This window comes from Oryza glaberrima, chromosome 4 (genome assembly GCF_000147395.1).
Source record: "Oryza glaberrima chromosome 4, OglaRS2, whole genome shotgun sequence".
NCBI classification, from domain to species: Eukaryota; Viridiplantae; Streptophyta; class Magnoliopsida; order Poales; family Poaceae; genus Oryza; species Oryza glaberrima.
In genome coordinates this window covers 31,460,265-31,487,569 of record NC_068329.1, presented here as the reverse complement: position 1 = coordinate 31,487,569, position 27,305 = coordinate 31,460,265, and the positions used below count along the sequence as shown (strand labels likewise).

General features: G+C 40.5%; 5 protein-coding genes across 13 annotated transcripts; 3 read left to right on the top strand and 2 right to left on the bottom strand.

Annotated features, from left to right (window-relative positions):
- Positions 1 to 97: 97 nt before the first annotated feature.
- LOC127771750 (probable magnesium transporter NIPA4) lies at positions 98 to 3,116 on the top strand. Of its 3 annotated transcripts, XM_052297687.1 has the most exons (10): positions 98 to 412; positions 850 to 906; positions 1,007 to 1,097; positions 1,177 to 1,337; positions 1,538 to 1,665; positions 1,749 to 1,886; positions 2,176 to 2,268; positions 2,452 to 2,557; positions 2,637 to 2,798; positions 3,018 to 3,116. In XM_052297687.1, the coding sequence occupies exons 1-9, from the start codon at positions 226 to 228 to the stop codon at positions 2,759 to 2,761; spliced, it is 1,086 nt and encodes a 361-aa protein (XP_052153647.1). In that variant the 5' UTR covers positions 98 to 225; the 3' UTR covers positions 2,762 to 2,798; positions 3,018 to 3,116. The 3 variants fall into 3 exon arrangements, with proteins under 3 accessions (XP_052153647.1, XP_052153646.1, XP_052153648.1); XM_052297686.1 differs by lacking the exon at positions 3,018 to 3,116 and having other exon boundaries at positions 2,637 to 2,996; XM_052297688.1 differs by lacking the exons at positions 98 to 412; positions 3,018 to 3,116 and adding an exon at positions 455 to 778 and having other exon boundaries at positions 2,637 to 2,996.
- On the bottom strand, positions 3,062 to 6,170 carry LOC127771757 (thylakoidal processing peptidase 1, chloroplastic-like). 6 transcript variants are annotated; one of them, XR_008017199.1, is made up of 7 exons: positions 5,198 to 6,169; positions 4,541 to 4,609; positions 4,382 to 4,450; positions 4,156 to 4,242; positions 3,944 to 4,086; positions 3,798 to 3,865; positions 3,062 to 3,428 (listed from the first exon to the last, which is right to left on the bottom strand). XR_008017199.1 is itself a non-coding variant. In XM_052297692.1 (6 exons), exons 1-6 carry the CDS (start codon positions 5,468 to 5,470, stop codon positions 3,356 to 3,358), a joined length of 639 nt encoding a protein of 212 aa, XP_052153652.1. In that variant the 5' UTR covers positions 5,471 to 6,170; the 3' UTR covers positions 3,062 to 3,355. The 6 variants fall into 6 exon arrangements, 2 of the variants coding, with proteins under 2 accessions (XP_052153652.1, XP_052153653.1); XR_008017200.1 differs by having other exon boundaries at positions 3,351 to 3,425; XR_008017197.1 differs by having other exon boundaries at positions 3,798 to 4,086.
- Positions 6,171 to 6,577: 407 nt separating this feature from the next.
- On the bottom strand, positions 6,578 to 10,206 carry LOC127771747 (farnesylcysteine lyase). The gene is made up of 5 exons (XM_052297679.1): positions 9,648 to 10,206; positions 8,239 to 8,412; positions 7,432 to 7,791; positions 7,071 to 7,246; positions 6,578 to 6,977 (listed from the first exon to the last, which is right to left on the bottom strand). Exons 1-5 carry the CDS (start codon positions 10,143 to 10,145, stop codon positions 6,719 to 6,721), a joined length of 1,467 nt encoding a protein of 488 aa, XP_052153639.1. The 5' UTR covers positions 10,146 to 10,206; the 3' UTR covers positions 6,578 to 6,718.
- A 2,759-nt stretch (positions 10,207 to 12,965) lies between these two features.
- Positions 12,966 to 21,029, top strand: LOC127771740 (SNF2 domain-containing protein ENL1). Of its 2 annotated transcripts, XM_052297666.1 has the most exons (20): positions 12,974 to 13,406; positions 13,475 to 14,211; positions 14,670 to 14,800; positions 14,892 to 14,946; positions 15,150 to 15,383; positions 15,461 to 15,516; positions 15,608 to 15,698; positions 16,191 to 16,328; positions 16,421 to 16,498; positions 16,755 to 16,970; positions 17,053 to 17,124; positions 18,189 to 18,269; positions 18,359 to 18,477; positions 18,579 to 18,690; positions 19,145 to 19,213; positions 19,315 to 19,409; positions 19,848 to 19,976; positions 20,118 to 20,186; positions 20,268 to 20,394; positions 20,481 to 21,029. In XM_052297666.1, the coding sequence occupies exons 1-20, from the start codon at positions 13,199 to 13,201 to the stop codon at positions 20,631 to 20,633; spliced, it is 2,970 nt and encodes a 989-aa protein (XP_052153626.1). In that variant the 5' UTR covers positions 12,974 to 13,198; the 3' UTR covers positions 20,634 to 21,029. The 2 variants fall into 2 exon arrangements, with proteins under 2 accessions (XP_052153627.1, XP_052153626.1); XM_052297667.1 differs by lacking the exons at positions 20,118 to 20,186; positions 20,268 to 20,394; positions 20,481 to 21,029 and having other exon boundaries at positions 12,966 to 13,406; positions 19,145 to 19,227.
- Positions 21,030 to 21,721: 692 nt separating this feature from the next.
- Positions 21,722 to 27,243, top strand: LOC127771741 (SNF2 domain-containing protein ENL1-like). Its single transcript, XM_052297668.1, has 17 exons — positions 21,722 to 22,080; positions 22,190 to 22,320; positions 22,400 to 22,454; positions 22,548 to 22,787; positions 22,869 to 22,924; positions 23,040 to 23,130; positions 23,224 to 23,361; positions 23,543 to 23,629; positions 23,832 to 24,032; positions 24,371 to 24,442; positions 24,780 to 24,860; positions 24,940 to 25,058; positions 25,135 to 25,246; positions 25,488 to 25,556; positions 25,674 to 25,780; positions 26,260 to 26,388; positions 26,609 to 27,243. The coding sequence occupies exons 1-17, from the start codon at positions 21,832 to 21,834 to the stop codon at positions 27,027 to 27,029; spliced, it is 2,358 nt and encodes a 785-aa protein (XP_052153628.1). The 5' UTR covers positions 21,722 to 21,831; the 3' UTR covers positions 27,030 to 27,243.
- The last annotated feature ends 62 nt before the right edge of the window (positions 27,244 to 27,305 follow it).

Sequence of the window (27,305 nt, the reverse complement as noted above, 5' to 3'; positions counted from 1 at the left end):
CGACTGCTGATTGATTTGATTTTTTTTTTCCACGAGATGGGGTGTAGGTAGAATTCTTTCAGAATTGTAGACCCCTCGCTTCCCTCCCGTCAAAGCAAGCTGATGCAGTATTTTGTAGAGTAAAATTAATTAACTGGATTGGATTACTACGGAGTAAATATAAACGCAAACAAGGAAAACGGGAAAAAGGAAAGAAGCCCTAGGCGGGTAAGGGCAGAGAGAGGCATGGAGATGGAGGCGCGAGGTGGCGGCGGGAGGTGGTACGCGGGGGGCATGTCCACCGCCGACAACATCAAGGGCCTCCTGCTCGCCCTCTCCTCCAGCCTTTTCATCGGCGCCAGCTTCATCATCAAGAAGAAGGGCCTCAAGAAGGCCGCCTCCTCCTCCTCCTCCTCCTCCGCTCTTCGAGCCGGTACACTACTCGTCCTCGCCTACCATCGCCTATCTATCTATCTGCTCATCATGACTTCTTTTTCTTTTTCGCATAAGTAAGTGGATCATTAATTTGATCACTTTCCTCTAGCCCACATGCCAAATCATCCTATCTTAACAATTTGTCAAAAGTGAAATAGAAATCCATCCTACTGCATTAGTAAGACCTAGTATGTCCACTGCTGCACTATACGTTTCTTGTTTACTTACAACCTGGTAATTGAAGGTTGAAGCTGTCTCAACAACAGAGTAGACTAGACTATATATCTAGATGATGCATGCCAGTCCCACCCACAATTCTCAGCTTCTGCTATAATGTTATCCCAGGCTGTTGCTCTGCATATTTGTATGTTTTCCTAACCAATTGAATGCCAGTGTGTTGGTACGCTACCCTTATTTGTGCCATGTTTATGACAGGGGTTGGCGGCTATTCTTATTTGTATGAGCCTCTTTGGTGGGTTGGCATGATTACAAGTGACCCCTCTTCTCTTCTCTCGCTTTTACCCTTCTGTCTGTTTAGTGTTTCTCTGTATAGTTCATTGTCATATTGTCCATATCTCTAATTCTTCTTCAGTGGTTGTTGGGGAAGTTGCAAACTTTGCAGCTTATGCATTTGCTCCAGCTATTTTGGTCACTCCTCTTGGTGCTCTCAGCATTATCATCAGGCATGTCTTTCACTTACGGTATTATGTATTTGCTGTTTTGGATCTACTGTTTGCTTGAGAGCTATCTTTTGTTCTGCAGTGCTATACTTGCGCATTTTATGCTGCGTGAGAAGCTACACATATTTGGCATTCTCGGATGCATCTTATGTGTTGTGGGATCCACCACAATTGTCCTTCATGCCCCCGCGGAGCGTGAGATTGAGTCAGTAACGGAAGTGTGGGATTTGGCTACTGAACCAGGCATTTTCTGTTACATTGCTTCTCTCTGAACATGTTCCTAATATTACCCCAAAGATACACTTACTGTACTTTATGAATTTATTTTCTGTTCTTCTCTCTGAACATGTTCCTAATATTACCCAAAGATACACTTACTGTACTTTATGAATTTCGTTGTGGCTTAATACCAAGCCCTAACTATGCGATGTTATTGTTTTCAGCCTTCATGTTCTATGTTTCAGTAGTACTTGCTATGGTCGCCATACTTGTTTGCCGATTTGTCCCACTTTACGGGCAAACTCATGTCATGGTGTATATTGGTGTTTGCTCTCTTGTAGGCTCTATCTCGGTATGCACTCTCTAATTTAGATCCCAGTAATTTTGCCTAATTTAGCTGTGTTCTTTTTCAAAGGTGTTGGTTGAATTGTGCAGGTTATGAGTGTGAAAGCACTTGGTATAGCTTTGAAGTTGACCTTTTGTGGAACGAATCAACTTATATATCCACAGACATGGGCTTTTACCCTGGTTGTCCTCTCATGCATTGTCACCCAAATGAATTACTTGAACAAGGTACCCTGGTTTCCTCGCTCTGAATCAAAGTGAAGACTTTTTTTTCCCTTCTTTGACTATGCACTAGCATACGATGAGGCCAACTGAAATTCTAAGCTCTACTGTACCAAAATCGAGAATATTAGAAAAGTGGCATACAATTTCGTTCTGTGCTCTAGTCCTTCAGGATTATCTAAGTTAGTAGGGACTCAAAAGTTCAGAGTTTTCACTAGATTTTTGTGCCTTGAGATTTGGGAAACTTTGTGCATTACTAAGAGTTCTGTGATAATGATTCTCCCCTTGATTTCAGGCACTTGACACCTTTAATACAGCAGTTGTATCACCAATTTATTATACCATGTTCACATCCTTAACCATACTGGCTAGTGTCATCATGTTCAAGGTATGATGTTTTTAAAAAAAAAAAAAATTGATCCCTCTGAATCTCTGATCTTCTCTTTCTTGTTTGCTTCAATATAAATTTTCAAGCGGTCAATTTCATAGGCTATAAGATAGCATGTATTTAAACATCCTTCAGCCAGAACATTATAGTTGTCGATCTGCAAATGAATTTGTTGACATGCAGGACTGGGACAGGCAAAATCCAACACAAATTGTGACAGAGGCGTGTGGCTTCGTAACAATCCTTTCTGGAACATTTTTGCTTCATAAAACGAAGGACATGGCCGATGGTATTATGAGTTTGTCAGCGTACGGTCGTGCATTTGTTTCTTCCTAAATTCTGAAACCACTTTGTTGTTGTTTCTGTAGGGCTTTCAACTTCATCGTCGTTCCGTCTTCCGACCTCTTCATCATTTCGTTTCTCCAAACAAACAGACGAAGAATGTGAAGGCATTCCTCTTAGATCATCAGAATCATTCCGGTCACCACCTTGATGTCCGTTTGTTGATAACTAAGCTACATGTTAGGAGGGTATGTATATACATGCATACTGTAGGAGCTAGTACTCAAAAGACGAGTCTCTTTTGGGTACAACTCAGAGTATTTGGCTTCTAAAAAAAAAACTCAAAGAGTATTTAGGCCCTCACGTCACGTCTCCTGACTCGTGTGTTGTGTTGTCACGGTATATGCATATGCTTCAAGTTAAAAGGTACTAAAAATTCTCAGTTTTGTGTACCTGTTGCTGTGCAGAACTGCAGATAGAGGGCAGTATTGAAAAAGGTTGGAGCACTGGATGTTCTCCTGAACTGATTCACTAAAATAGATAGTTTCAAGCGAAATGCATACTGCCGTTAAGGCATGCGACAAATACTAACGTGTACCGACGCCTAAAACCAACCATGCCAGTCGAAAAGTTCCTTCTCCCAACCTACTACAGGGCTACTGATACAATTTGCAGGCTCCACCCATCTGGCAGCCTGCTAGTTTCCATACAACTCGATCGTTATCAACTTATCACCATATATCAAACAGCATCAGGTAGTTTGCAGTCCTTGGGGTCATCAATCTTCTTCGTCTTGGTACCTTGGTTATTGGATGGAGGACCTTGTAAAGGACATCATGTATCTTCCAATTATATTGCTGATAGGAAGCGGTCCCCTGCTAACACAAGCACCACAAGTAATAAGAAGATTGTTTATCAGTAGTCCCCTACTTCGCAGACAAAGGTTGCAAAGATAGACTGGAGATCAGCTATAAAGGCAAATTTCATTTCACAACCAGCAATGAATCAGCAAATTGAGGTGCATTCTCACAACCGAAATATGCTAGCAATAAGCATATGTTCTCATTCCACTCTAGCTCTACATTTAGGATGCTCATGTTTAATCATAATCACAATTGGACCAGGTTCATGGCACACTCAAAACGTCAAGAGCACACACCACAGCTAAATGAATGAATTCATCAATATTAAGTGGTGGTAATGATCAAATTGCATCTATATGAATGTGGGAGCAACGTGTTTCTTACCAGGCACGAGAATCGCAGCTGTTATTACGGTTATCGCCCATGACAAATACGTGGCCTTCAGGAAGGCGCTGCAGGATCATACATGGCTTTAGTACAGGATCCTGGTCGAGAAGAGAGAACAGAAATGGATGGAAGAGATCATCCACCATCTGAGGCCTGAAGGAGGCACTCAAGAAGTCAACAACACGGAGCAGCCAGGCCACTTTTGATCATCTTCTTGTAAGTAAATGAAGATTCTCTTGTCATTGCTGTTAACCCTTGTGTTAACAGCACTTTAATATCTCTGGACCTGGCAATAGCAACTCCTCAATGTTGTTCAAGGAGACAATGCTCACATATAGATAGGTGGTGCACAAACCATTGCTTCCATAGTGTATGATGCATGGCTTGCTGTGTAATGTTCTTTTCGTGCAACACCATTTATAATAAGCTGTCCTTGCCGAACCTACAAATAAAAATGCATGTATTATGTTGGGTGGGGCATTCCAATGCAGCACAGCAATTGATTTATGTATGCATCTTGAAATGTCCTTTGCTGCAGCATATGGTAAGTAGGATAAAAGACATGGATGTAGTGTATGTACCTCAATGAAATCTCCAGGAGTTGCCAATATCCTCTTGATGAACACAACATCCTTATTTACGCCATAATTCTGATATGCAAAGTAGTGTAGTGTAGGTGCCATATCTTAAAACAGCAAACAAGGAGATGGACGGTGGAAGGAAAGGAAGGAGAATGAAACCTGTAAGGTCGTGGGCACTTTGAAAAACACTATATCACCAATAGATGGCCTCCGAAAAAAGTAGGTGATCTGAAAGAGCGCATATATATATATATATATATATATATATAGAGAGAGAGAGAGAGAGAGAGAAATGTCAATAAAGGATATTGCGTTCATTTTTTTAGCAGAAATTGCATTTATATTTTGTTAGTTATATACTCCCTGCGTCCCAAAATTACAGGACGCTCTCTTTTTAAGGAAAATCAAACTTCGTAAATTTTGACTAGTAGTGTGTACACACACACACACACACATATACACACACATATATATATACATATATATTAAGTACTATGCATATTATATCATTATATTCATATTTTAATGAACTTTCATATGATATTAATTTTATATTTGTTGGGAACATAATATTAAATAAATTAACGGTCAAAGTATGTCATCGAATATAGGCCTTATAATTTGGGACGGAGGGAGTATGTCCGGGGTGAAGTACTACTAGAGAGTGCATCATTCGGTCAAAAATCAGTAGTAATAATAATAATCTAGTAATGAAATACTATCTCCCTTCCCTTTATCTGGGAAGAAAAAAAAAGGAAAATACTAGATTTGGGTGTAATAGCCGATCTAGGGTAGGGTGAGGGCTAGTAGACAGACCCTTTCGGCGACGGCGCGGTCGGCGGGGCGGAGCGTGGGGGCCATGGAGGAGGAGGCGATGTAGCGGACCTCGGCGAGGGCGGCGGAGACGAGGAGAAGGACGAGAAGGAGCTTGAAGGCGTCGGCGCAGGAGGGCCAGCGAAGGTGGAGGCGGCAGTGGAAGTGGGAGAGCAGCAGCTGCAGCCGGCTGCTGCAGGTGCAGGGAAGCCAGGCGTCCACTGACAGGAGCTGCGGAATCAGGCCCCGCAGGAGGCGCGGAGGCCCCATCGCCATGCTCGTCTCCTCCTCCTCCTCCTCCTCCTCTTGTGCTTTCTCTTCTTTTTAATTGGGGACTGAGTTGGGGCCTTGGGGGTTCGAGGAGAGAAGACGACGACGACAGAGAGAGAAGAGGAACGAATGAATAAATGAATCACACTCACTAGCCAAGACCAAAGAGACCAAGGAAGGCAAAGAGTAGTTGCTTCCACATCAAGGGTCCTCCCTCCTGAATTTGTTGAGGGCATATCAGGTATTTCACCATTCTTCACTTAAGTTCCTTGTGAATGTCTGAGGGTACATCCGACATTTCTACTCCAGTAAGCCAAGCTTTGTTCTTGTTTCGTCCTTTCAAATTCAACAAACAGTACATAGTAGTATTTTGCAAACTACTGCTAAGAGCCTGTTTAGATGATGAAATGAAAATTTTTAGATGTCATATCGGACATTTGACCGGATATCAAAAGGGGTTTTCGGACACAAATGAAAAAACTAATTTCATAACTCGCCTGAAAACCGCGAGACGAATCTTTTGAGCCTAATTAAGCCATCATTAGCACATATAGATTACTGTAGCACTTATGATTAATCATGGACTAATTAGGCTTAAAAGATTTGTCTCGTGGTTTACATGCAAATTGTGCAATTAGTTTTTCTTTTTATCTATATTTAATACTTCATACATGTGTCCAAATATTCAATATGATGTTTTTTGAAAAGTTTTTGAGTAACTAAACAGGGCCTAAACGATTGTTTTTTGCAAAAATATTATATAGAAAAGTTATTTTAAAAAATCATATTAATCTATTTTTAAAATTTAAAATAGTTAATAGTAATCAACTAATCATGCGTACGTTTTTTTTCAAAAAGTTTTTATATGAAAGTTGCTTAAAAAATTATATTGATCCATATTTTTTAAAAAAAAGTATTACTTAACTAATCATACGCTAATTGACCGCTCCATTTTCTGTGCGCAAAAGATTTGTTCCCAACTAGTCTCAACTAACTTAGCCTCAGCCTAGTATAACTTATCATTTCTGTGAAAACATACTCCTACTTACTAAGGAGGTCATCATCATATTCATACATGTGGGTTCCATGTCATTTTAACTCTAGAACTTAGTATTGATTAGTAATATACCTGCTGGCTGATTTATTATTTAAAAAAAAAACTCCTACGAACATGTGGGTTCCAGACATGTTAGACACAAACAATACAGCCGATCGATGCGATGACCTCCTCACATCACAGTCACAGAGTCACAGTTACAGATCTGCTCGCTGGTCGTGGTGATCGGGCGCAGGCGCAGCAGGTCGGGAAGGGAGAGGCAGCCTGAGCCTTGCAATGAGGAGCCTGGCCACGTTTTCCGCTGCAACGGCCCCCGTCTCCATGGCGCTCGCTGCGCTCTCGAATGTATTCACGTAGTACAGCTGTTTACCGTCCAGTATTATCGGAGCAAATACTTCTGGAGCTTCATAGTGTGGATACGCAGGCCAGTTTATCCGGATCGTCTCCTTCCTCCCACTGTTGTTGTTGTTGTGTTACAGCATTCATTCATTACCACACAATCAATTCCAGCAAGATTAAGATATGTACGACAGCCCGCTTACTGCTTACCTGAAGATCTGGTCCAGCAAGCTCTCATTCAGCTTCACACGCGAGAACACCTTGTAAGTCATGTCCTGCTCGCTGTACTTCTTCAGAATCGAAATGCTTGAAAACGGGATCTCAGGGACCTCCATGGTTCCTATCAGCTTTGGAATATCTGATACCGAGCTTAGACCGAAAAATTTCTGCACCATAACAAACAAAGTTTCAGACTCCCTCATACTTTACAACCAAACAAGGCTGCCCTTTCATCAACCAAAGTTTCAGACCATGCTATCTGTTACTTGCTGCATGTTCTTCATTTAAGTTGCTGCCTTGGTGCATTGCTGTGGGAAACTAGTTTGTTACAGGGAGCACCATACACACTTACAGGATTCAAGATGCCCCTCACGAAGGTTGCATGGGTATGCTGCGTCTTCCTCGCTGGAATGGAGATTGGGGGGCTGAATGTAATGTTCACCTCGTCAAGTGGTGTTGCAACCACCGTTGCTACACAATTATATTCAAGACCTTTATTCGATTTCAGAATATAGTGATCCCCTGCATATTCAATTGAGTCTATGCCTTCTTGCAGATGCAAGGTGGCGTTAGCAGCCTCGAGCAATCCAGCAGCTAGCTGCCAGTTGCCCCCTTTGACAGCCCACAGTCCTGATTCAGAACCAGCTAAAGAAACCGCACCAGCAAGGCCACTTATACTCACACTTTGCCCATAGTTGATTCTTGTTATCACCTGCCAAAGATATGGGGCAGGATAGCACAATTAACATAAAGGTTTCTGGGAAAATTAATTAAACGAGAAAAAAAATAATTTCTCAGTTGAAAAAGTAAACAAGAAAATTTGACCTGATGAGTACGCTATACACTGACTATATGCTTGACTGATATTCAGGTAATGACTACTGATATGAGTTCCACTGCTTGGTTAATTTATAATTGGTCATGAGAAACGTAAAGGTGGAAAGGCACCGGTCAAGGCATATTGGAGATACTAGATTACTAAATTTTGAAGAGATTTTATCTTTAGACCGAAATATGTATACAGGAAAAAAAAAAGTGTTAAGACCACCAGTAAGTGTACTAATTCTTGGCAAGCTAAGAAAAAACCAAGTCTGCAGAAATTAGTGGGTTATCAATTGAAACAAGATAGGAGAAAACATAGAGAGCAATCATATCATACAGTGACAAGCTCTGAAATAGTTTGAGAATTGAGGCCAGCATCAAGCAGCTCTGCCTCTAGTGTCCTGCGAGTGAGGCCATAGAGGCCCGACCATTTGAGCATCTCCTCAACCGTGTCAAAAACAGGTCGGGATTCAAAGCCATTGTAGTAGAGCATAAATCTTTGCAACATTTCCTGCATGCATATACAGCAATAACACATTTCAGCGTGTTTGTTGTTAATCACTAATCAGTAAAGCCAACAGAATATTCAACTCAGTCAAGAAAATGACAAAGGAAGCAAAACTAGCTAATCGCATACTTGTATATGATTATCACCCACTAACTGCAATTGCTCCTTCAGAGGAGCGACAGGACACATCATCAAGAAAAGTTGAGCATTTCAATTATTTAATCTGCGTGGTTCCCTGTTCACTCTTACCTAGTAAGTGTTAAGAGTACATGGTAGTTAGAGATATATTAGGATATGTGTTTGATTTATATGGACACCTTCCTTGTCGCTAATCCCATTGTTGTCTCTAACCATGTGTATCTCTGTTTATAGACCGACCCTCGGGGCTCAATCAATCGACCAACATACACAGTATATCCTCTTACTATACGATTCTACATTAAGGCATAATGCTTAGAATGTTTATTTTGCTTCACACAAGTTCACAAAGCATCGTTCGGGGATATCACCTAGTTTAGATGGCAAAGCAAATAAAGAGATCATGGCAAGTTATTATCTAGGAGTATTATATTAATAATAGCGAAGCAGATAAATAAATAAAAAAAGTTCAAAAAGAGTAAATTTCACTTTGGACCATCTTTATTGACCAAAGTTTCATATTGGGCTAGGGCTAGGCTCATATTTTCACTTAACGCCACGTATAATTACCGTTACTTGCACTTTGGACCGGGTATTATAGTTACCATCACACCAGTTGTTGTCTAGGTGCTAAGCATTTTACAAGAAACGATGATATGGAAATTCACCATGCAACTATGCTTAGTGCAAGAACAATGATTGTAACTACTACATATGAACATTCACAAACCTTATACTAAAGACAGTATTGGAGAAATATTAAGTTTAAGAACTATTTTTCTAGAAAAGATATTACATGTTTTACAATACCCAACTGTAGTGCTAGTACAAATTGTTGAATTCTAAGTTTTCTAACACAAAAAGAAGGAAACGAGATCAGATCTACAATCATTGTATTATGTGTAATTTGTGAAACCCAGTCCAAAGTGAAAATGATGGTAACTATATATGGTGTTAAGTGAAAATATAAGTCTAACTCTAGTCCAATGTGAAAATTTGGTAAATAAAGGTTGACCAAAGTGAAATTTACTCAAAAAAATAAAAACTACTAGTAGTAGTGAGAAAAGAATACTGGTAGTAGAAGATTATGGAGGAGGAACCTGGACAAATCTGTCCATCTTGAGCAGCGAGAGACCATAGCGCTTAAAGAGGCGCAGCGAGTTAACAAGGGTGTGCAGCTTGCGGCGGAGCCAGGACGTCCCGGGCGGTAGCGGGCGGAGCGTCTGGAAGACGAAGCGGTGGCCGTCCCAAATCCCGAGCCAGTCATCGTCGCCATCGGTCTTGGCTTCGAGGCCTAGCAGGTCGGCGAAGCGGCGCACATGGAGATTTCGTGGGTGGATGATGGAGCCGCCAGCCTCGAAGTGGTCGCCGGAGACGGTGACGGTGGCGAGGCGGCCGCCGACCTTAGCGCGGCGCTCGAAGACGCGGAGCTGGGCACCGGAGAGGGCGGTGGTGTAGTTGGTGAGGAAGAAGGCGGTGGATGATCCGGAGATGCCGCTGCCCACGATGCAGATGTCGCCGGCGCCGCCGTGGCCCTGGCCCTGGGGGAGGAGCAGGAGGAGGAGGAGGAGTATTGGCATCGGCATCGACATCGACATCGATAGATTGTGTCAAAGTCAACACACACTACTTGCAACTTGGAGAGTGTGCGCAGTGAACTCGTGAAGCGATTGATAATCCAACGGCGCATCTCTTTCCCGTGGTTTTCTTCCTCGCGGGGGCACTCGCAGAGTTTACCAATCCGCATGGTTATCACAAGGTTATTATATTTATCTCGCGATAACTTTTCAATATCTCACAATAATTGTACAGTTTTCGTGATGACCACACGGTTACCATGATAAGTGCATCTCTAATGTGCATGTAAATGTGACCATAAGCAATAAAATAATATTCTTTTTTTTAGAAACATAGTACAAACGCAGGCGCTCACAACGTGCGCACACACACCCCTATGAACGCGCACACACACCCTAATCGTACAGTTTTCGTGATGACCACACGGTTACCATGGTAAGTGCATCTCTAATGTGCATGTAAATGTGACCATAAGCAATAAAATAATATTCTTTTTTTAGAAACATAGTACAAACGCAGGCGCTCACAACGTGCGCACATACACCCCTATGAACGCACACACGCACACCCTACCCGACTGGGCCAGCATATCTTGAGATTGATGAAGTCACCATAGGCGCCGCAAGCACCCGTGTCAAATCTAGGATTTGAACCCGAGTGGGCTGGTTCCACCATAAGAAACCTAGCCAGTTGAGCTATGCTCACTTCGCAATAAAATAATATTCTTAATACAACTTTATGCATAGAGATGTGTGTTTGTAAGAGAATATTGATATGACTAATCTTAAAGCTTAAAGTTAGCCATAAGAAATATAAAATTACTTTGTCTATTAATTCTTCATAGTAAATAATTAGTAAAAGAATTAATATAGATTATTTTTAGTGGGTCCCAGTTTAAGGTCAAGAGAAGATCTTAAACATTGTAGCATTTGTTGTAAAGTAAAAAGATATATGTATGTGGGTCCCATCTAATGGTTGCTGTGTGGCTCAACGTTGAGGATGCCCTAACCATCAAATCGGAAGGGGCTGTAACCCCACCCCAAACGGTTTGGTAAACCCTGGGCAGAGACGGACAGTGATGTACAGTACCCACTAAAGACTTTACCTAACTACTCCATGGGCAGCAACAATGTATATAACAAAAGCAGTCCATATAGATGGGACCCCACATATATAGACTTTCATTATTGTAACATTCAAGCTGCTAAAAATATTAGTTAAAAATGCTTTATAACCAGTATCGTGGAAAATTAGATGTTTTATATCGTGGAAAATCTCATCCAAGTCGCTGAAAATAAATAGGCCCTTAGGCTCAATTCTGGAGGGCTACTTCCTTACTCTTCGTGAGTACGCTTTATAACCAGTATACTTATAAGCAATTCCGAAAATTTATGTCATCGTATCGTGAGTCATATCGTGAGATTAGTAAAGTTACTAAGTTTTAACAGATACGTCGTCTACTATGTTTTAACAAATACGTCATCTACCACCGAAAGATCATTGTAAATTAGTATTAGAAGACTAGGTTTCAAACGACGAATAAAGAGAAAAAAGTAAAATAAAGGAAATTTAAAATAATCAGGAAGGTTCAAAAGTTAAACCATCAATTCAATTATCCGGACAAGATTTGGAAAAAACCCGTTAAAGACTGGTTCTTTTTGTATAAATTCAAATGGAATGAGACGAACAATTTATATAACTCCTATAAATTTATGTGTTTTACAAACAGGCTTTAAACAATACATACAGTCCCTATCGAACTGAGGTTGCTTTAGTTTCTCCAACGTGGCACGTATTCAAACTGCTAAATGGTACGTTTCGTGCGAAAGCTTTCTATATGAAAGTTGCTCTAAAATATCAGATTAATCCATTTTTTAAGTTTATAATAATTAAAATTCAATTCATCACACCTTATTACTATCTCGTTTTGCGTGAAACACTTAATCTTATTTTATTTCATCTTCATGATTGTGAAATTTTGATGGAACGGAACGGAGTGGCCGTCAATAAGGCTGTGTTCGATACCAGCCAGTTCCCAACACGAACAGTGCCCACGAAAAACGGAGTATTAGCTAAGTATTAGCTATTTTTTTTAAAAAAATAGATAATATGATTAACGAAGTATTAGCTATTTTTTTTAAAAAAAGGATAATATGATTTTTAAGCACGTGATTAATTAAGTATTGGCTATTTTTTTTTTAAAAAAAAGGATCGATATGATCTTTTTAAGAAACTTTCGTATATAAACTTTTAGTTTAAAAAGCTTGTCCGTGGAATACCAGAGGGGAAGTTGGGAACTGTATCGAACACAGCATTGTCAGCTTAAGAGCAAGTTTAATAGTATAGCCAACTATTAGCTTCAAATAATCTATAGTCAATTTAATAGCCAATTCATACAATTGTAACTTACTACTCTATTATGTCATTATTAATCCATGATCCTATATGTCATACACACATTATATCGTAGAGTCCGTACTTTAGCTGGCTACAAATATGCTTTTATCTTTCATCTTTTATCTCTTTAAAATATGTTTATAGCTGGCTTATAACTTGTTATTGTAACTGCTCTAAAGTGTTTGAGAGGAGATGAAAAAGAGAAGATTGAGAAAATAAAAAAAAATGAGGTGAGCTATTAGCGCATGATTAATTGAGTATTAAATATTTTAAATTTTAAAAATAGATTAATATGATTTTTTAAAGCAATTTTCTTATTTTTTTTCTTGAAAAAAACACGTTTAGTAGTTTAAAAAGCGTGTGCGGAGAAAACGAGTCTCAAGCTCCCCTATCTCCCCTGAAGGCCTGAACGAACGATGCTAGAATGTATCCGTTGCTGTGTGTTGAAGAAGCCTGGAAGGCGAGGAGTGAATTTCGGATGAAATTCGAAATTTGAACCACCCCGCTTCGCCGCCTCCTTTCTGGTACATAGGCCGCGGAGAAGTTCTTCCTCAATCCCCTCTTCCCCCGAACCAACCCAACACCCAACCCAACCCAAGCGAGAGAAGATAAGAGGGAAATCTCCAATCCATTCCTCCATCGTCGTCGTCGTCAGAACTCGGAAGGAAGCAGATCGATGGCGTCCCCTCCGCCCTTCGACATCTGCGGCGACCTGGACGACGACCCCACCCCTCCTGCGCCGACGCCGCTCGCCGCTCCGACACCCAACGGCCTCAACGATCGCCTCCTCCGCCTCACCCGCACGCACCAACGGGGCCCCTCCCAAAACCCAAACCCTAACCCTAACCCTAACCCTAAACCCCCTCCGCCGCCGCCTCCTCAAGGTACCCTTCTCTCTCTCTCTCTCTCGGTTCCGTTTTCTAGTAACTCCATCCACTTCAATTCCTCGCAGAGCCCGAACCCGCCAAGGTCAAGCTGGCCGGCCGCCGCCGCCTCTGCAAGCTCTCTACCGCCGGCGATGAGTCCGCCGGAGACGACGACAGCATCCGCGACATACTGGACGATCTCACCACCCGCCTCGACTCCCTGTCAGTCGACAGGCCCACCGCAAGGCCCAGACCCCACGTGTCCCCACTTCCCTGCGCCCTCCATGCCGACCCCGACCCCTCTCAGTCTCAGCTTAATGATGGGACCAAACCCTCTTCATCCTTTGTGGACTGTGATGACGACGACGATGATGCGGGAGGTGCCTACGGTGGTTTTGGTGTTAAAGAGGAGGTCACCAGGAAGGTGTTCAAGGCCTCTTCTTCTTCTTTTGGGGGCCGCGGCAACGATGATAAGATGAAAGCCAAAGGAGCTTATGCCTTTGATACGGTGTCAAGGAAAACCACAACCGAATCCAAGGCCTCAAAATTTTTTGGGGACTATGACGATGAAGACGACATCAACCAAGATGCAGAGAATGGGAAGGAAAACCATGCTGATGATGTTGGTTGGGAGAAGACAGAGGACTTCAAGATGGAGCCCACTGGGACAGGTGTAACGCGCAAGCCCTACAATCTCCCAGGAAGGATATTCAACATGCTTTACCCCCACCAGCGTGAGGGTCTCAGGTGGCTTTGGGTTCTGCATTGTAGGGGAACTGGAGGGATCCTTGGAGATGACATGGGCCTTGGCAAGACCATGCAGGTGGGACTGGGACCCTCATCCTTCTAATTTCGTCTACTTTTAATGCTTACAGAATACTTGTGGTGCCACTGATACTAGTTAGTGATCACCTTCCATGTATTAGGATTAAGGATTACTGCTCTTCCTTTTCCAAATTAATGGTACGATCAGGGGAGGCCTCTGCGTAGTTTGTGTGTTTTTTATGGTAGGATCAGGGCAGGACTTTTAATCATCTGAATCTTTTGTGCTGTCCACATCATGCATTTATGATGAAATCGAAAGCAGTCTCCGTCCGATAGAAGAACAGAACTGTTTTGTCACTACCAGTTGTCTAACTACTGTCAGTTTTATTATTACCTTCATTGCACGAATTACATGGTAGTGTCCATGGAGTATTATGCATATGAAGAGCCGAGTTCTGTCTCACTCTAAATGTGCAATCGACTGATGTGTATTCTCATCCTTTTTTTATCATGCAGGTTTCTGCATTCCTGGCTGGATTGTTCCATTCCCGTTTAATCAAGAGAGTGTTAGTTGTAGCTCCAAAGACGCTTCTGACTCATTGGACCAAGGAACTTTCAGTTGTGGGCCTCAAAGATAAGATCAGAGAGTAGGATATTTTGTGTTGACATATATCTTCCCTCAAATTGATAGAGGTCATGTTATCTCGTGCTAATTGTTCCCTTTTTCTTTTCTGACAGCTACTCTGGTCCCAATGCAAATGCTCGCAACTATGAGCTTAAATATGCCTTCAAGGTCTGGTCTCCTAACATAAGTGTCTTTGACTAGCCACATTCTTGACCTGGCTTGTTGCAAGTTTGGGTTTTGTAATACTTGGAAGTCCTAAAAGTTAAAATTTGAGTTGTATTTGTTCATAGCATCATTTAGAAGAATATTCGGTTCTTTCATGATATCACAATAAATACCAGCTGTTTTAGCATATTATTGTCTTTCTACAGGAGGGTGGAATCCTTTTAACAACATATGACATTGTTCGAAACAATTTCAAGATGATAAAAGGCAACTTCACCAATGATTTTGATGACGAGGAAGAAACATTATGGAACTATGTTATTCTTGATGAGGGGCATATTATCAAGAATCCAAAGACTCAGAGGGCTCAAAGTCTATTTGAAATACCCTGTGTACATCGTATTGTCATCAGTGGAACACCCATACAAAATAACTTGAAGGTATCCTACTCTCTTATTTTTTAATGCCTTATAATTGGCACACGAACCAATGCAAGTAATCCTGATTATTCTTGCAGGAAATGTGGGCTCTGTTTTATTTCTGTTGCCCAGAAGTCTTGGGTGATAAGGAGCAGTAATACACTTATGCCCGTTGTTTTTCTGCATTGCCATTGTTGCTTCATATTACACAATCTAGTGTTGTTTATTTCTCTTGTTTTTGGCAGGTTCAAAGCAAGGTATGAGCACGCTATCATTCAAGGAAATGACAAGAATGCTACCAATCGACAAAAGCACGTAGGCTCAAATGTAGCAAAGGTACTAATCCTTTTTCATGTTGTGATAGATGATCCTGTTTCATGTTACTTTTGTGTCTGAACTGGATATTTAATTATTAGGAGAGCCAGATTTTCCACCACACTAGCATTTTGACTATTAATGATTATGGTGTTTACTCTATTCCAATTTTTGCGGAATTATTTTTTTTTGTTATTATTATTTCATTGAGAAGACAGCAATTTGGACACAGACATACTTCTTATTATAGGTACTGCAATCATGTATCATCAAAGTAGTACAGTCGTGTACTCCAATTTGACTTGTAAAGCAATGGAATTATGTTTCCATACCAACTAATAAAAATGGGCTTTTAGTTGGTTCCATGAGAGGGAAAGCTATTTACATTGAGCCTCCTCCTTTGTTGCATTTCTTTAACTGCCACCCATTCTTCCAGATTATTTCTTCAGGTCTGCTGTTCTACTTTTTATATAATATGTGGTTTTTGGTTTTGTACATGATCATTTATTACAGGAATTAAGAGAACGGATAAAGCCATACTTTTTGCGACGCATGAAGAATGAAGTGTTTCTTGATAGCGGCACGGGAGAAGATAAAAAGCTTGCTAAGAAGAATGAGCTAATTATCTGGCTGAAATTAACATCTTGCCAGGTACAGATCATTTTCCACTGATGCAAAACTCTGGTTTTGTTATTGGTTAACTGCCATCTTAATATTAGTCCTTTTTTATTTTTTGGATGCAGAGGCAATTATATGAAGCTTTTCTTAACAGTGAACTAGTTCATTCATCAATGCAAGGGTCACCCTTGGCCGCAATCACGGTAAGCATCACCTTCAAAGTTTTTATCTGTGCTGATTTTGTTTGCTTTTATATGTTGTCAGCATTGTTTAGACCTTTATGTTCTTTCCATTTCCTTATCATATGTCATATTTCATGCGAGAGTGCATTGCTTTCTCTTGTTGTTCTTGTGATGCACATTGTCATGTTGTTTGATATCCTCAATTTATCAGAAAAATGATTTATGTACACTCATTGGTGCACTTATGTTTGTTTCTGTTTCTTGTATTCTTAAACAGATATTGAAGAAAATATGTGATCATCCGCTGTTGTTGACTAAGAAAGCTGCTGAGGGTGTTTTGGAAGGCATGGATGCGATGTTAAATAATCAAGAAATGGGAATGGTTGAGAAAATGGCCATGAACCTTGCAGATATGGCTCATGATGATGATGACGTTGAATTGCAAGTTGGTCAGGATGTCTCGTGCAAGTTATCTTTTATGATGTCCTTGCTCGTAAGTGTTCTTTGATGATCCACATTTTAGTTGTCACCTATGTATTTGTTTATCTAACAAATGGTAAATCTTAATGTTGCAGCAAAATCTTGTTAGCGAGGGACACAACGTCTTAATCTTCTCGCAAACTCGTAAAATGCTAAACATTATTCAGGTGATAAAGTCTATTCTTGTTATGTTAATCTTTGTTTGCTTTATGGTCATACAGTTCTGTGATTTTCTTGTGATTTTGGTATATTGTTATTTGTTATCCTAGCAAAGTAATTGTTCTGAGCCCTTGATAAGGCCCGATTTCTTCCTGTCAATGTATAGTCATCCAATCACATATACTATTGACAGTCCCCTCAGTGCCTCGGTAGAAAGTAGAATCAACTTTTTTGGTTTATCCTCGTGCAGTACTAGTAGTGATATATTTTTTGAATTGAGTGATTACATATAGTTTCATGAAAATATGATTTCTATGGGACTTTTTTTTTGTTAACTTCTGTTAAGATTTTTACATCTTGAAATTCAGAATCTAGCAATCTTATTTTCAATTATCATCAATGTGTGTTTTTTTTAAATTGAATAGTTTTTTTGTTTGCTCTACACTTCTCCCTAAAACTATTCCAGAACATATTTGCTCGTTGAATGATAGAAAAAACATTGTATCAGACTGGAGTTCTTTTCCTTTAGTGGTTGCCGTACACTCATTTGTGAGAAGTTGAAAACAAATTACCTAACAGAATGAACTTGACCTCGAGCAGGCTTTTAATTAGTACACCCCTGAATCCCTGATGTAGCCTATCTGACCATAGTGTGTTTTTCAATGTTCATTTCCTACTCCTTTGACCATTTTTATCATTCTTGTAATGTTTACGATTACTATCATCATGCCCGTGCGTGGAAAGGATCCTAACTAAATATAATGTAAATCTAATAATTAACATTGATTGTACTCAAATTTAGAACTTATAAACACGATTATATGAGACCAATTACCACCTACATATACTCATGCAAATATATAATATTTTTATGTAAAAATCTTACAAATAATGCACACGTGCCTATATATTTACAGCCACAAAAGTTCTGGTGTAGAGATGGGTGTAAAACCTACCGTTACCTGCCCTCCCCCCCAAATTCCTGCTTTTAAAAAGTAGTAAGGAGTAGTAAGATATGCATTCTGGGTTACTACTTCAACCTAGTAGCTAATGTAGCTTATTACTGCAACAGGAGGCTATAATATTAGAAGGCTATAAGTTTTTGCGCATTGATGGTACCACCAAGATTTCTGAGAGGGAAAGGATTGTGAAGGTTCTTCTCTGTCTTTCCCTTTCCTTCTTTTATGCCATGGGCAAAATTGTTACTGCTATATTGCTTACATGGAATGCATTTGTGATCAGGACTTCCAAGAGGGTCCTGGAGCTCCAATATTTTTGCTGACCACACAAGTTGGTGGGCTTGGACTTACACTCACCAAGGCAGCTCGTGTCATAGTAGTTGATCCTGCTTGGAATCCAAGGTACCTGAACAACGCCGTTTCCTTACTGAGTTTATTGCCTTTTTATTTTACTGAATGTTTGTCGCTGTATGTTTACTAATGCTCCTGTTTCCCATCTTCAGTACGGACAATCAAAGTGTTGATCGTGCTTATCGAATTGGGCAGATGAAAGATGTCATCGTATACCGCCTTATGACATCTGGAACCATCGAAGAAAAGATATACAAATTGCAGGTTTAAATATGGTCAAGAATTTACTTGCTGTTTATGCCTTTTATCGCGCTTGTTATTCACTGAAGCAACTGATTCAAAATATGATATCTCAAAAAAAAATATTGAAAAGATGAGTCCATGGTCATATTTAGTTGTATGCCTCCTTGTGATTCTCTATGTAGCACCAAACTATTAACTTGTACTTTCTAGGGGGTGAAATAAAGTACGGTTTTTCATTGAAGTTAACTTCTCTTCCTAATTTGAAATTTGAGAGTTTAATGTGGGGCTGGGTTCATGTAAGAAAAGAAAAGGTGGGACTGGTGACACTTTTTACTGGGTTGTGCCATTACATGTTTTTCCTGCAATGTCTCCGTCAGTGTTATACCCCTATTCCTTTATTTGCATTTTGCATATTTACTTCAGTAAAATAAAAGCTAGATTCTAACTAATGAGATAATACATGCCCCTTTTCCAGGTCTTCAAGGGGGCCCTGTTTAGGACAGCTACAGAGCACAAAGAACAAACTCGTTATTTCAGCAAGAGGGTACTTAGTGTGGGGTACTTAGTGTGATACGGTTCTTGTTATTGTTTTCTCTTTGTCATATTGGATAATTTATAATATGGCTATTTTGTGTGTACATTCAGGATATTCAAGAGCTTTTCAGTCTGCCTGAGCAAGGTTTTGATGTTTCGCTGACACAAAAGCAATTGCAAGAAGAGCATGGACAGCAACTTGTGATGTAGGACATCTACTTTTAGTTGGTTAATTCTAGCACCACTATTATGTTTTCCATGAAGTGACTGCTGCTTATGCTACTACATTTTCACAAAAAAACAAGGGGAAATGGTTGTGATATCAGCAGAAAATGTGCGGCAAAATGTTTAGGTTGCTCTGCAATATTTCATGGTTACTGCCATATGTAGAAAGCATATGATGATGAACTGCTGCATAAAAAAGTAGTACTCCCTCCGTTTCACAATATAAGTCATTCTAGCATTTCCCACATTCATATAGGAAATGCTAGAGTGACTTGCATTGTGAAACGGAGGAAGTAGTATTTCTCAAATGCATTTGCTGGAGTAAGAGCTGCTCAATCCCTGAGCAATACTTGCTGGCTTGTTGGTAATGATTTCCATGTTCACTGATGATAAGTTTGTTGATCTGCGGCATGTACCAGGGACGACTCCTTGAGGAAGCATATACAATTCCTGGAGCAACAAGGCATAGCGGGCGTGAGCCATCACAGCCTTCTGTTTTCTAAGACAGCAATCTTACCTACACTGAATGATAATGATGGTTTGGACAGGTTAATTTTACTGTCTTCAAAGTGCAGCATATGGTTGTTTTGCTTTCAGAGAAATATTGATCTGGCACGTTGCAACACGTATCCATTTGTTGCTGTTACCTTTGGTGTCTAACAGGTGATGTATGCTGTTTCTGTGTGCAGCAATCGTCGAGCTATGCCAATGGCCAAGCACTACTACAAGGGAGCCTCATCTGACTATGTTGCCAATGGGTAAGAGGAGTTCATGGGACTTAATCAATGGCTTTTGGGCTGCATAATTAAGTTGTGTACCGTGCTGCTTGTTTTGTGTAGTGCTGCCTATGCGATGAAGCCAAAAGAGTTCATTGCTCGAACATACTCCCCGAACAGCACAAGCACAGAAAGTCCTGAGGAAATCAAGGCCAAAATCAACCGGCTTTCGCAAACCCTTGCAAACACGGTGGGAGCAAGAAAGACACCCGAACCTGTTGCATGCATCTTGAGGTGTGTTGTCTGTCTGTCTTACACCATTTGCCGCTGTTGTAGGTGCTTGTGGCGAAGCTACCAGATCGTGGAGACAAGATAAGGAGGCAGATAAATGAGCTGGACGAAAAGCTGACCGTGATCGAGTCTTCTCCGGAGCCATTGGAGAGGAAGGGTCCAACGGAAGTAATCTGCTTGGATGATCTGTCTGTCTAGTGTAGGGCATGTCTGTTTCTTTTGCTTAAATTCCATGCTTGCATGCTAGTAGTCACTAAGGCGTGACATTTTGCATGCTACTTGTACTAATTGTGACGACCACGGAACGGAACACATGCTGATCTCGGGTGCATCTTAGGCTTGTGTCTGAGAGAAGAGAAAAAGAGAATATTGACCAAAAGGATGTTAGTTATTACTCCCTCCGTCCTTAAATATAAAGGATTTTGTTGAGATGTGACATATTCTAGTGCTGTCCAAATTCATTGTATAAAGATGTGTTGCATCATATCAAAATCCCTTATATTTAGGGGCGGAAGTAGTATATAATTAATTGGAGTATTAACTAATTTGAACTCAAAAAATGGATTAATATGATTTTTTAAAGTAACTTTTCTATATGAAGTTTTTGCAAAAAAAAAAACAGTAGTCATAGTACATACTATTATATGATTTGGAGTGTCCTATTGTTTTTGTTGTGAAGGCTCTGGCTTTGTAAATTAAACAGTGCTAGTAGTACCAGTAAATTACGCTGGTATTAGCTGAAGTCAGCCTGCTTTTGGTCATTGGCAAAAGGGGGGGGGGGGGGGGGAAGAAAGAGGGGTTTTATCCTTGTATTGTTGCTTTGGTTTGGTTTTTGCCCCTTATATTTACAAAGGCATGATAATTCTTAAAAACACCTATAATATCGTAGCCGGTAAATGAAAACTACTGTATGCGTGGTTTTAAGAAAATGATGATAATTTGATTTGTTATTATAGTATAATAGTTGAGGAATGAAAAGCAACAGTAGTTCGTACTCCAACCAAACAACCCCTCCTAAAATCCAATGGTAGTTGGAAGGAAGGGCCTGTTCACTTTAATGTCATTTAAAATCTTACCAAATTTTGGTAAAGTTGTCAAAAAATTGACTACATTTAGTTTGCTGCTAAAATTTTAGTATAGTTGTCAAAGTGAACAGGCCCGAACTTTAAAGGATTGGGAAAGTTTGAAAGAGGAAGAAGAGACGGGCGGGCGGGAAGAGGAAGAAGAGGCGGGCGGGCGGGCGCGGGGTGAAGGCAGGAAGGGATCTGAATTAAACTCAACTCCGTTCCGTTTAAACTCAACTAGTAGTACCCTTGTTGTCTTTAAAGTTCCTTCCACTTTCACCACCGGCCGCGGAGCCCTCGCCGCCGCCGCCGCCAACGGCCGATTCGTTCCAATGGCCCCGACTTCCCAACCTCAACCTCAACAGGAGGTGGAGGTGGAGGTAGATGAGGATGAGGAGCTAGTCAACATGGTGGTGGAAGCCGGCGTCGGCGCCATCAAGATGAAGATGAAGATCCCCCGCCGCGTATTGGGGTCGCTCTACCCGCACCAGCGCGACGGCCTCGCCTGGCTCTGGGCGCTGCACTGCACCGCCACCGGAGGGATCCTCGGCGATGACATGGGACTCGGCAAGACCATCCAGGTACTCTTCTCTTCTTTTCTCCTCTCCTCCACCTCCTCCCATCCCTAATCCACTGGAGTACATCAATCAATGTATGGTCTCACAAGGGCAAGGCCGGGTCCAAATCCAGGTTTCTGCTTTGCTGGCCGGCTTATTCCATTCCAATTTGATCAAGAGAGCCTTAATTGTCGCCCCTAAGACTGACTTGACTCACTGGGTAAATCACCTCTCACTCCTCGGCCTTCAACACCACATCAGACTGTAAGAAGCCACATCTTTACTTACATCCACACATCAATCACTGCTTTCCTTCTTCTCTAATTAATCTGCATTCCGCCAGCTACTCTGGCCCTAGCCTAAACGATCGCTGCTATCAACTTAACTGCACCTTCAAGGTCTCATCTTAACTTTACACTTCATCCTCAATTCATCTTTCCATCAACCCATTCCATACTTGTACACTACTTGCAAGTTGAATCTTTCACCAGGAGGGTGGCATTCTACTAACATCCTACCACATCGTCCGGAATAATTACATGTTACTAAGAGGCAATGGCAACGGTAACAATGTTGACAACAACGAAGAAGAACCACTGTGGGACTATGTTATTCTTGACGAGGGCCACATTGTCAAGAATACAAAGACGCAAAGGGCACAGAGCTTGTTTCAAATACCTTCTGCTCATCGCATTGTACTCACTGGAACACCTATTCAAAATAAATTAAAGGTACCCTCATCTCAAATGACTTTTCCTCTAACCTTTCTATTTATCTTCTTTTACTTCCACTGAGCATCACTATTCTGGCAGGAAATGTGGGCTTTGTTTTATTTCTGTTGCCCAGATGTCCTGGGTGATGAGGATGCGTAAATCACTTAACTCCCCCTTGTTTCTTATACAATACTTATGCAAAATCAATCTATACTTATGAATATTTATTTTGTAAAGTCAAGTGTTGTGAGATTCTCTTGGTTACTGCAGGTTCGAACTTAGGTACGAGAAGCCAATTCTTTGTGGAAATGACAAGAATGCTACTGATCAAGAGAAGCAAATGGCTTCAAATGCAGCAAAAGTATGTTCTCTTTTGACATAATAAGTTTGTGCCTGATGTACTAATCTTGTTGCATCATTTGTTTTGGTCTGTTCTGAACGCTATTAATCACAGGAATTAAGAGAGCGGATTAAACCACACTTTCTCCGTCGTATGAAAAGTGAAATATTTGTAGATACTGGCGCGAAAGATGACAAAAGGCCACCTCAGAAGAATGAATTGGTTATCTGGTTAAAATTGACATCTTGCCAGGCAAGTGCCTTGCTGTTCTGCTGCAAACCTCTATTCCATTTATAGAACTCCTTGGGCATTTGACTCTGGTATTCCACCAGTATACGATTGCTCTAGGTTTTGTATAATGAAGGTGTTGGGAGTATAAAAGGGTTATGTGTCTATGCTTTATAGATTATTGATGATTTTGTTTCGGGTGCAGAGGCGATTGTATGAAGCCTTCCTGAATAAAGATCCAGTTCGTTCACAAACTGGAGCATTGAAGGGTTCATCCTTGGAAGCTAGCACGGTATTTATGTACTGACTGTTTTTACTTTCATCATTTTACCTACCGTCTGCTTCCGTTGACATTAAGATGTCACTCCTTGGAGTGAATTGAAATTTCTAGTATGCCATGTTCCATTTACTGTTGGTAGATTTTTGAAGAAAATATGTAATGGTGCATCGTGCATGCATGTGTGTGCTCACTTGTTTTAATTCAACACAAACAGATTTTGAGGAAAATATGCGATCACCCTCTACTTTTGACTAAAAGAGATACTGATGATTTCCTGGAAGAAATGGGTGCCATGCTGAATAACCGAGATATGTGCATGGTGGAAAGGATTCTTGAAGATAACCTTTATGCTGACAAAAGACTACAGATTGTCCAAGGCGCCTCCTGCAAGATAGCTTTTATCCTGCCCTTACTGGTCAGTGCTTCTTTTATGAAATGTCCATTTTATAGTCCCTCCAGTCCATGGACAAAATGTGCTTAGTATATGGAGCAATTAAACTTATTAAATTCTTCTCCCTGCAATATTTACTTATATCTAGACTGGCTAAAAGAAAAATTATATAGATGTGTACTTTATCTGGATATATCATAACGTAACACTTGTATAGATTATTCCTGTATTTTGGTAAAAGTTAGCAAGTCAAAAGGCTACGTTGGATGTTCTGCAGAAGAAAAATACAATATGTTTCTGATATAAAGGGATTAATGTGCCACTTCCTATGAAAAATCATGCTACATTTTTTTATGTTGCAGAGGAACCTTGTTGAAGAGGGCCACTATGTTTTGATATTTTCACAGACACGTGTAATGCTTAACCTTATTCAGGTATAGCCTATTCTTATATTAACCTTTATTTGCTTTATCATGCATGTGATGTGCTTGTGATATTGCTAACACTTTATTTGATTCAATTTGTAAAAGTTTCCCATTTGAAAACTATGCTTTGTTACTGGAAGAATCATATCGGTAGTTAATTGCTGTCAGTAATCATGCCATACGTGTGTCCATGATTACCTGTGTCTTGTATCATATATGCTTTCAGTATAGAATTAAAATGCCTTTAGTTGTTTACTAATCTATATAAAGTTTAATAGCAAGCATTGCATTGTTGAAATGTCTGTTTAATCTTCGGATAGTTGTCATAATCATTCCAACAAAGCAGGATGCTGTATCTATCGAGGGCCATAAGTTCCTGCGTATTGATGGTACCACCAAGATATCTGAGAGGAAGAAGATTCTGAAGGTACCTCCTTATTTTTTTCACATTTTTCTGTCTGTTATGTTAAGCCATGGATTCCATAACATTGCATTGCACCCTCTAGGACTTTCAAGAGGGGCTTGACAGTCCAATATTGTTGTTGACCTCACATGTTGGTGGACTTGGCAATACACTCACCAAGGCAGATCGGGTTATAGTAGTTGATCCTGCTTGGAATCCAAGGTACCCAGCAATTCTAAATTGTGAATGCTTTACATCAACTTTCTTCAATTAATCATATATGTTTTTTACTTTATAGCATAGATAACCAAAGTGTCGACCGTGCTTATCGAATTGGGCAGACTAAAGATGTGATTGTATATCGTTTGGTAACTTGTGGGACCATTGAGGAGAAGATTTACAAGCAACAGGTATTTAAACTGTTAAATGTAAATCATACTTATATAAGGGCTTATATGAAACAGAAACAACTAGAACAGTCTGAGCTCAATCATCTTCATCTTCCATCTCTTGGAAAACCTGACCTTTTTCTTTTGTATGTTGATCGGTACAAGAATGCAGCAAGTTATTGTATGGATAACAAATGTTAATTTACAGGTGCAATTTCCATGTTAATTTACAGGTGCAATTTCCCTTTTTTTGCTGTTTCAGATCTTCAAGGGAGGTCTTTTTAGGACAGCTACAGAATGCAAAGAACAACCGCAATTTTATAACCAGGATGTATGCCATACCTTTTCTTGTCAATCACAACTGCAATTCAGACTGTGACGTACTCTACACTATATCACAATACCGTATTGGAAGTTATGGTTCATTGGTTCTTTCCTTTCCATACAGCTTTACCTTCAGAATGAACAAGAGTACTCTAGTTTGCCGCCACATGGGTTTGACGCCTCTCTCACCCAACACAAAATGCAAGTGGAGAATGGTCAGCAGCTTGTCATGTAAGAAGTCTGCTCCGGTTCTTTGTTATATTCAATACCATCGAAATTGTACTCAGTCTTTTATTACTGGTAGTTTCTCATCCGTACTAAATTACAGTTTCTTTATGGTCCTCAAGAGCTGGAGGTATTTCTTAGTATAATTTTTTTCACACCTGCCAATTTGTAATTTTTTTGGGATACACGTGAACATAGTTTCCATCATTTGATAGGTTGAATGCCAAAAGGTTCAAGTTTCAGAAGAAACATATTCATACTCTGGTATCGATCAGTCAAAAACTGCACGCCAAAGTGGCAAAGTGTATAGATTTTTCAATGGATTTATTCTGGGGATACCGATGTCAGAACCCTCGTTTTGTTGCCCTGGCCTTCCTCCAAACCGAAGTGCTAGTTTAAAAATAAATTTAAGTAACTTTTGATAATTGTCTGTTTGTGTATGGGTACAACTTTTTTATATTCCATGCTTTGCACATATATCTCAGGGATGAGTCCTTGAAGAAGCACATCCAGTTCTTGGAACAACAAGGTATAGCTGGCGTGAACCGTCATGGCGTCCTGTTCTGTAAAACTGAGACCACTGCAACTTTGGGTGACGACGGTGCAATAAACAGGTCTGTCATTTCTTACTCATTTTTCAGTGATCCCACTTATAGTTTTGTTTTTCAGAGATCCTGTTATAGCTTGCTGTGTGTAGAATCGATTGTATAGTTTCTTCTTCCTGCATTGTTTTATGCCCTACAATTTTTTTTCGTTTTGCTTTCACGAGGTACGACTGTCCCTGGACTTCCTTCTGGGTTCTGGCATGTTTTTGAACATGTTATTTATGCGCAGGAAGGTGAGAGACATTATGGTGAGGCGCTGCTATGCTCCTTGGGAGCACATTTGTAGAGATGTCGAGAAAAAGAGCTTGATCGATCAAGTGAAGGAGATGAGCAAGAAGATGGATGGTTTGGGAGATACAATGGGACGGATTGTTGCTTTGGAGGAGGAGTATGCAGCCGAGCTCATTGGAATGCTCCATGAAAACAGGTGGGAGAGAAGCCATCTGGAGAAGATAAGGATGCAGATCGACGATCTGCATGAGGAACACATGGCAAAGTTTGATGAAATGCTGGAAAGGATCAAGAGGATGGAGCTGGCTGATGAGGGTGAGTTGATAGCCAAGTTTGGTGAAATGGTGGAGAGGATGAGGCAGAGATGCGACATGGATAGATTGAGCCTGCCGCTTCTGTCTTCTACCCTTGTAGCGTAGCGTAACAAAGGTAGTTACGAGTACCTTTGTATGTATGAATCCCTCCAGTTATTCAATCAGAGGAGCTAGTAGTATGTAGAGCGTATGGCACTTGAGCTAGTAGTATGAATGAATCCCTTTTAGTTACTACCTTGGAATCGATCAAAGGTAGTTACTACCTCAGTATGTATGAATCCCCTTTAGTTATTCAATCAGAGGAGGTAGTAGTATGTAGTATGTAGAGCACATGGCACTTGGAGCTATATGTTGTCCCCAGTTCTGAATGAAGAACGTAGA